Source organism: Rutidosis leptorrhynchoides, chromosome 1, assembly GCF_046630445.1.
Source record: "Rutidosis leptorrhynchoides isolate AG116_Rl617_1_P2 chromosome 1, CSIRO_AGI_Rlap_v1, whole genome shotgun sequence".
NCBI lineage: Eukaryota > Viridiplantae > Streptophyta > Magnoliopsida > Asterales > Asteraceae > Rutidosis > Rutidosis leptorrhynchoides.
In genome coordinates, this window is record NC_092333.1 from 432,443,438 (window position 1) to 432,452,780 (window position 9,343).

A 9,343-nucleotide genomic window follows, 5' to 3' on the forward strand; every position below is an offset into this window, starting at 1 on the left:
ATTTGAAGGTGTAACTGAAGGTTTACTTATCATTTGAAGTCGTCGTTGTGAGAAACCGAACTTCTGACAATTTCATTAGAAAATTCAACGAAAATCATTAATTTTCTTTACTCTAAGAGTCCTTTGTTAGAAAAGTTAACAGAAAAAGTTAACTGACAGTTAACCTTTGTGAGTTTGGATGATTTAACTATGGATCAGAATTAAAATAGGCTTGGATAATGTTGTATCTTTTTAACTTAAAAGTAAATGGGCTTGAATTATTGGTTTATTTGGGCTTATAGATAAAACTAGATGTGGAGCTCTCGCTTCGCGCCGGGGGCTCCGTTTTGAATGCGAGTTAAAAAAAAGTCTTGATCTATTTTGTAAAAAAGAATTTTTTTCGACATCTAACATTGAAGGGTTGTTCCTTTTGTGAAAGTTGCTTCTTTTAGCGTTCGGGTTTTATTTTAAAAAAAAAAGTTAGTAAAGTGAAGGTTCGATTTGTATTTTAATAAAAGTTTGGGGGTTAGGTATATAATATATAATATAATTGGGTGGATGATGGTTGATACAGTACACATTCCCCAATAACCTTGTACGCTCACTTTCTTCTTCCTTATTTCCTGAACGTTTCCCCCAATTGAATATTAAGAACCCTAATTCTTAAATCTCATCTGTGTAAACTTAATCAATCAAACCCTAATTACAATATCTTGTTCCCCTATTATTGGTCTCAATCTCACTCACATGTTTCCTACCAATTTGCTCATATTTCAATCATTTGCTTCAACTATCACTCGTTCATGTAGAATCAATAGAAAAATCTTCGTTTGGGTCGTTCGTTTGGAATCTACACGAAAAATCAATCGATTGTTCGTATCTTTTCTTCTCAAATTGTGGCTTGATTCATATGATGGATACTCTAGTTCGTACGAGGGAATTGGCTACGATTCTAGTGACGGTTATGAATTTTCCAACGACTTATGAATGAAATCCGGTAAGCACCTTTAATTCGTTTTTTTTTCTTTTTCTTTTGATTTTGAACTTGAAAATTCTTCAATAACCTTTCTGTACCTTGATAGTTCCACTAGAATCAAGTGCTGTTTAATATGTTTAATCTCTTACAATCACCAATTCAAAGTTGAAAACCTCCGAAATGAACATACATCCGAAATCGAGATTTAAATCGTTTTAGGCAGTGTATTCTGAATCAATTATATTCAACAATACTCGAATAACACGTGTTGATCGAATTTGGCTCCTAAAAACACCTATATGATCCGAATTGAAAATTTTGAGTTTTGGTCAAATATACTTTGACTCGAGATCTGAAAATTATACATATTTTTCTACCCCTTTTGTTGTTAGCATCTCTTTTTGTCCACATAAATGACCAATATTTTTGCTATTAGGTTGAATTGTTTTTAACTCTTATATATTGTAACTCTAGCCTTATGTAACATTGTGAATGAAAATAATGTAAAAATAATATTTAGTTTGTGTTTGTGGACTAAACCCTTCCCCAACTTTGGAGTTGGTATAGTCGCATTAAATTCTTGTGACGTTTACGTTTTATTTATCGTTTATGCTTTGATAATTCGTTTGTTGTTGTGGTTTGTGATTATGGACAATCACATGTTTTGTTTTGTTTTTTTTAACAGCAGTACGGGATCACCCAGGGGGATTCAACAACCCACACGTTCATCTCCCTGTAGTTGCATAACCACCCCTAACTGCTGCTCGTTGGGGTCAATAACTCCTAACACAAGCTTCTACAACCGCGGATAACGCCGATGCTATTAGTTCATTGGAAAGTTTTGACTTATTTAGTTTTGATCGAACATGTATCTGATGCTTAGGCCAGACACATGTACATTGCAATGGATGAAATGTTTAAGGACATTGTAGTTTTAATTCTCCCGTCCGGTTTACCGTCAGTAACCTTTACAGAGATGATGATCTACAGAAGGGTGGCTAAAACGAGTTCACCAATATTGGTTTTACCATAATAATGGCTGCTGCATAGCTGTTTAGGATTTATGTTCATGGAACATACATGTTGCTGTGATATTTTCAGTATCGTGAGAATGACCGTATTTCGAGTCTCCCAAGATGATGTCCAGTTTAATGAGGTTAGGGTTTGTATTTAAGGAACGACTCAAACCCGATTAAGTTAAAAATGACACATTTTTTCTTTTTTTTTTATCAGGTGCATGTTCCCCTTATATTGCATGGCGCGCATAAATACTGCGCGACGCGTAGTAACAAAAAACAGAAAGCAGAAGTTGTAACTAGAGTTGAACCCATTTTTGACCCGTTTAAGAGTATGCAACTTAAACCCAAAACGCCTTTCATTCTTGACCTGTTTTAAAACATAAATTACACCATTTCCCAAACAAGTTTACCGAACTCAACTTATAACGCCATTACTACAATTGTATGTTTAATCTTAAAATGTGTTAGTTAACAACACAAAGTGACAAAATCCGACCCATTACATGAAATCAACGGTTTGAGACTCAACAACCCAAACCAATACCAAGAGCAAGATTTCGGGGACTATCTATCCCTATCCCAAGTTCATCAAGCAACGAGCCACCTCGCTTTGAACTTAAGCAGCACTGATATCGGCTAAAAAGTCATGTTTTTACCCCTGATATTGAGTCCCAAAAACTTAAAGTTCAAACCTTTTTCGGCAAAATAATCGCTTTTTCGGTTAAATTTGTAGATAAAGTAATTATGAAGACGATGCAAAAAGAATCAAGAGAAACGGAGCTAAAATGAAGATCTAGAGCAAAAACGGTGCAAGACAAGAAATCAAGTTACGATCCAGTAAAATCAGTTGACCAGGCAAGCCAAACGGCCTGCCAAACGGCTCGCCTAGCTCTCAAACGGCCTGCCAAACGGCCAGGTTAAACGCCTCTTGCAAACGGGCTGGTCTGGCAAACGGCCCCTGCAAACGGCCTGGCAAACGGCCTGTCAAACGGCCTGCCAGCCGTTTGCAGGGAAATTTCAAGTCTATTTAAAGGCTTTTTGTCATCCTATTTCAACACACCTCTCCTCCCTCTCTCACTAAAATACACTTTCTCTCACTAGAGCTTTCAAGGCCTTCTCACCTCTGAGCGGGAAATTGAGTACCCGGAGGCGAACGCCGATGATTGTAATAGGAGCGGTCTAGAGGACGTCAGCACTTGTAATGGTCTAGATCTCGTCTGTAAACGGTGAACGCTTTCCTTAATTTAATAAAGTTATCTTGTTATCTTAAGTTGCTTTCATCTTGCATGCCTGTCTATCTGTTACGAATGTTTATTATATGTTGAATACTTTATCTGAAACTTATCCTACTGTTATGCTGAAACCTTGACGGTTTAGAAGTTTAATTTACGGATCACCCTTTCCGCTTATTCACGTGGCTATAACCTAGTATTAGGACCTGATCAACCCTGGGATACAAGGTAAGTAGTTATGTGTGCTTAACGTCACAATAGGGACATAGTACCTACGTACGAACAACCATTTATTCGTCAAAGAAGAGCTGTCCATCTAGGTTGTGATTAGAGTATGCATTATAGAGTTCAGTGAACACTGGCTTGCTCAGAAGCATGATTCGCGTCAGAAGCAATATTCTTGAGATGTTGTAAGATGATCCAGGGTTGAGTAAGTGATCGCAAAGGAGAGACTTCTAATCCAATTAGCAGTACATTAGAATATCTAAGATTGCACATCTGTTAATGTTAAGGCATAGCGTAGTGTTAAGTGGTGGAACATTGCTTTAGTTAGACCAACTAGGATTAAGAAAAGCTGAGACTTTCCTTTAGGGATATACCACTTTTTTCATGTACCTAGGATTCTATCCATAAGGTCGTTTAAACCCTGGATATCCGTCTTAGCCAGAATCTTCAAATCCTGAACTCTTAGTGACAAATCAGTTAGGTTCATAGCCCAGTTGATTGAGGTTTAGTGTTTATTCTAGGAAGTTAAACTCTTGTGATAGTTTCCCATCAGATTTCTATTCTCCATACCTATCTATCTCTATCTTTATAGTTAAATTATAGTATTATTAGTTAAATCTATCACCTCTTGTCACTAAGGCTAACTATATAGGCACTTTTGTCCCACGTTACTAAGCAAACATACAAAAATACGAACCTGAGTTATATTTACCACTTACTCGTTAAAAGGAAGACAAGTAGGTGAGTTATAGCTAGGAAGCCCCAACTAAATATAAATAATAAAATCATTACTCTCTTTTGGTAGCTAATTCTGACGTGTTGCGATTTTACGACCCCGCACAAATAAAACCGTCCGTTTTGGGCATATCATAAGGAGTGTAAGTTTTTGGCGCCGCTGCCGGGGAACTATTTTCTGTTTGTTAAGGTAATCATTGATTCTGTCAAAATATCTAAGATTCTTGAGTGGTGTCTAATAAAGACAATTATACACGGACTTGGTTGTTGGATTTTTCGAACAGTCTGTAATTATATTGGAACCAAAAGGATCCTGCCTCTCTGTTGTCGGCCTCGTCACTTGTTTCAAAGATAAATTGATAAGAACCACACATGCTTAACAAACAGGGAGTTTTCTTGTATAGGATTTAAAGCCGCCATTATAGTAAACCTTTTTAAAACTATAAAAACAAAATATTAATTATGGTATTAATTTCTGTAGATTCCAGTTCAAACTTAACCGACTACGAAGAAAGTGCGAAAGGCAGTTGCTCTCCCAGACTTCGGAAACCGGAGAAGTTTTCCTTTATAAAACCAAAACAAATCTAAACCCTGATGAATCTCATCAAGAATTAATTCTTGCTCCTTGTAGTCCAAGAAGCCGGATAATTTCATCTGACTTAGAGATTTCATTGCTTTTGGATAAGTTTTACTCAAATGAACCAGGATTCAACCCTCTTCACGATCTAAATGGGAGACTCATTCTTAACGAACTCCTGATTATGGAAGATGAAATACGGGAAGAATACCCAGCTATTTTCAATTATCCAGACTCGTTCAAATTTAATCCCAAAGAGAAACGACACATTGATGAAACAAAAGCTCCGTTTGCTGGAAATCTGTTAAATCCTAGTAGAAGGTTAGACGTCTATAGAGAATTCATTAGGCACCTCTATTCCTCAGACTTTCCGTTCTCAACATTTCAAATCAATCTGTTAAAAGAGCTGCGTTCTCAAGTTCGTTCTCTTCACAAACTGTTAAAAGAATGTGGGGATGATATTTTTGTCAAGTATCCGGATGCATAAATTGATTTCAAATTCGATTTAGAGTCATTCGTCAGTTTACTACCTCATTTCAGTGATAAGGAATTTTCCCCAATTCATATAAACCGTTATATCGCCGCAATGATTTCTGAATTAGAATTTTGGATTGAAAGCAAGAAACCTAACCCTATTTCAAAATATGGAAACCGAGATTTCTTTTACTTTGATCCAGCCTCATTTCTAATCAGAAGATTAATTGAAGTTTTTTCGGATTCAACCGAGGAAAGGATACATCAGAATTTCTTTGCAAAAAGAAAGGAAGTATATTCTGAACTCGTACAAATCCTCACTATGTCAAAATTTCCATTTACGACTCCGCAAAGAAAGATCATTCGGGAAATATCTGAAAACTTTAAATTTACTATCGGTGATCCTGACTGCGCGGAAGATCTTTTATTTTAAGACACAGTGTCAAAACTTCTTTTCGAGCTTAATTATCGAGATACTGGACCTAGGGATGGAATTTTGAACATTAAAAAAGTTAGAAGGGCTTTGGTTAAACTTATGGACAATATCGGAGTTTTACAAAAGCGTGAGCTTAAAATGCTAAGTGATTTTGAAATATTTTCAGTACAATACGCTGATTTACTCTGGATGGTCAAAGAAGCTTTAAACTTATCTTTCTTTCCGTGTCATTTCTGAAACTTAGTTGTGGAACCTGTGTAATTTGTGTTTTTAATAAAATAAAATATTTTAATTTTACTCCGTCCATTTATCTTTTTCTTTTAAATTCTAGTTTAATTAATAAAAATAACCGGATTAAAATCCGAAGTAAAATTTTATTTATCTTCTATTGATCTAGTTAAAATTTTAAAAGTTAAAAATTAGTAAGTCGGGTCGGGAAAATAAGCCCGTGAGCCACACGGGCCCATCTTTTTCTTCTTCTTTTCTTTTCCTCCTCTCCTTTTCTTCTTTCTCTTTTTCTTTTCTTTTTCTTCTTCCTCCCTTCTGTGTTCTTCGGCCGACGCTCCCATCACCACCACCAAACTCAAATCTTGATCATTTTTAACGATTCAAAGCTCAAATCCGACTCTCTCGTGCCTCCTAAACGCGTTTTCATCATCAATTTTGCGTAAAAGGTACTCTTTCACGGTTAAAATTCGAGTTTTTACTCAAAGTCAAATTTTCGACTTTTGAGAAAAATTATGTTTTATGCCCAATTTTGAATTCCTTTATGCTTAGTTAGATAATGTGATTGATGTGTGTTAGTTTTTAGGTTCGATTGAAGCATTTTGGATAGTTTTTTTAGCTCTCGATTCGTTAGTTGAGGTTTTAGGCTAGAATTTGGTGAAATTTTTGGAAACTTGATGTTTTGATAGCTCATTTAGGCTTAGTGATTCATTTAGGATGCTTAGAAACTAATTTTGGAACAATTTAGGCTTGTTTGCTTTAAAATTCATGTTTTGGTAAAACTACACTTAATTAGGATTAGGGTTATGCCTATAGTTAAAACGTTTTTAAAACTTATGATTGCCTTAAAACTAGCCTAAATGAAGATATCATTGACTTGCGAATGAAAATTTAGCCTAGTCTTTGACTTTTCCTTTCTTGTACGCTTTTAGCAAAATGATTATTTTTTCGGTAAAACGGTCTTAATCCTTGACTTAAGAATGATATAGCTAAAGTTTGATGATTAAAAATATTTAAGGTAATCAAAAATGGTCATTAGAATCATTGTATGCTTAAAAATCATTATATTTTGATCAAAATTGCTTATTACGACTAACTCGCTATAATTATTATTTTTAGCATTATTTATTGCAATCACGGGTACGCTTTGAATTTTGCTTGAAAATGAGTTTGTAGTAAGATTAGATATTGTTTGCGGTAATTCTGGTTATATTTGATTATAACAGGAATTTGGAAAATGCCATTTTTAAAGCCCTCATTTCGAATTTTTTTCAAAAAATACATGCATTTTCAATTCTAAGTGTTATTTTATGTCTTATTATTTTGGAACATAACCTACGTTACTTGACCTTTGCAGATGGCTAATTATTTACCGGAAGAGTATGAGTTACCCCACTACCTCCTCGGGCAAGATAACCCAGCGGATAATGAACCGTTTATGAGGAATTGGATTAATCGACAAAAAGGGGCCAACAAATATATCAATTGGGCAATAATGGAACAGTGTGGTTGGGCCGATGAGCTTAGACGAATTTTGAACTTTACAGCACACGGGAAAATCAACAGCGCATGGCAAAAGCTGTTTGAGATTCATGAAAAGGTGTATCAGGAGCCATACGCAGAATTCATGGCAACTTGGAGATTCGAATCAAATGTTGACCAGGATGAGTACAATGGTCACGAGTGCATCCATTTCCGCCACCAGAATCAGATGTATCGCCTAACTCTTGCGCAGTTCGCAAAGCATCTAGAACTGTATAAGACGTCACACCTTAACCGTTCTGTACTCAAAAGAGGGTACACCACCCTGGATAACATAGATCATCAAGCTTTCTAGCGCACCTACACCTCCGATAATGAAGCATGGAGTTCGAGTAAAAAGGCTTCAAAATTTACCAACCCCGTTCACCGAATTCTTCACCACCTCATCGCCAAAACCCTTCACCCGAAAACTCAACATGGTGGTGCCGTTACCATTAATGATATGTGTTTAATGCATGCCATGATCCACAACCAAAATATGCAAGCTGCACACATTCTAGCCCAGGCATTCACCAATGAAAGGAATGCCTCAAGAACAGTTGTGCCAGTTTTGGGAGCCGTTGTCACCAAACTCCTTCGCAGGATGCGTGTTTTGGGGAGTGTTGAGAGATTTGGGTATAGGACAGCAGCCGAGTCGGAAGAGATAGGGTATAAGCTACTGAACACTTGGGAGTACATTCGGATTGACGGTGAACAGTTAATAGTTACAGCTAATCCGGCATTACCTGACTCAGAGGACCGGACAGTGCTAGGGGTAAGAGTTACAGGGTTTAGGCCTGATACGAGGACGAGAGATGGTCGGAGACATCATGAACTACGGGATGAGGATGATCCCACCACACATGGACGACCCACTGTCACCCGCCGACACTCATCAATAGGAGAAGGGGATAGGCCGCGCTTTCCGCCGTACCATTATCACATGGGAGATCTGCCCGGACATGAGAGTTGGTTTGCTCAGCATGCGATCTTTCAGAATCTGGATCATTTTATACATTATGCAGGCAGACATCTTAATGTCCCGCCATATCCTCATGAGTATCCGGTACTAGTATCCCACAGGGACCCCAGAGGTGCAGGCCCGAGCCATCAGCATTCAGGACCCCCATCTCCACCTCGGCATCATTGCACGCAGCGTACAGTCATCCCATCTCCTCCAAGGGAACAGAGCACAAGGGCCGCGGATTTTGTCAACAACCTGTTTGACACATCCCACATGAGCACTCACAGAGATACATCCACCGACGCTCGGGCTTCCGTATGGGATCAGGCTGCAAGCCGATATATGACTGAGGGAGTTACGCAGGGTATAGACGATACGGGTGTGAACCCACAGTGGGGTAGAGATCTGCAGGAAGGTATGTGTTGGCGTACAGGGCCTATGATTTACACGAGCACCTAATCGCTCACAGGATTGATCGCACGATCAGATGGGATCCAGTTCAGGATATCCTCGGGAATGAACACGACATAATTGGCACAACAATTCACTACAGACGAGGGGATGACTGATGAGGGACAGTCCGCTTTGAGGAACCCGACGAGGCCACGCACGAGTGTATCTTACTCCTTTCCGTACCATCCACCTCAGCCATAGTTTTCCTTATCTCTGAACTATTTTGATGATTACTTACGATACTTTATTGCATAATTAAACTGTGTTTGTACGTCCGATCTCGGGCATAACTACTTTATGTTTTTGAGTATGTATGATATTTAGAATAAAATTGCATGAATTAAACGTCACAAACAAACGACGGTCGAGATCATACGAGATGGAAGTACGACTTGGAGCAAGGACGCACTGAATAAGGATGACGCCGGAACGAGAATTGAAGAAACCATAATTGGCACACCATCCGACTGCACGCCTTGCAACCATAGGGGAGTACTACGTCTTCACCAATTTTTCAATAGAATATA

At 37.9% G+C, this 9,343-nt stretch overlaps 1 protein-coding gene across 4 annotated transcripts; it reads left to right on the forward strand.

Moving 5' to 3' along the window:
- The first annotated feature begins 584 nt into the window (after nt 1–584).
- On the forward strand, nt 585–9,129 carry LOC139872547 (uncharacterized). Of its 4 annotated transcripts, XM_071860444.1 has the most exons (4): nt 585–976; nt 1,641–2,111; nt 2,189–2,303; nt 7,236–9,129. In XM_071860444.1, the coding sequence occupies exon 4, from the start codon at nt 7,863–7,865 to the stop codon at nt 8,820–8,822; it is 960 nt and encodes a 319-aa protein (XP_071716545.1). In that variant the 5' UTR covers nt 585–976; nt 1,641–2,111; nt 2,189–2,303; nt 7,236–7,862; the 3' UTR covers nt 8,823–9,129. The 4 variants fall into 4 exon arrangements, with proteins under 4 accessions (XP_071716545.1, XP_071716560.1, XP_071716552.1 ...); XM_071860459.1 differs by lacking the exon at nt 2,189–2,303; XM_071860451.1 differs by lacking the exons at nt 1,641–2,111; nt 2,189–2,303.
- The last annotated feature ends 214 nt before the right edge of the window (nt 9,130–9,343 follow it).

Excerpts from the sequence above, each read along its gene's own strand:
- LOC139872547 (XM_071860444.1), top strand. The coding sequence starts at position 7,863 with ATGTGTTTAATGCATGCCATGATCCACAACCAAAATATGCAAGCTGCA.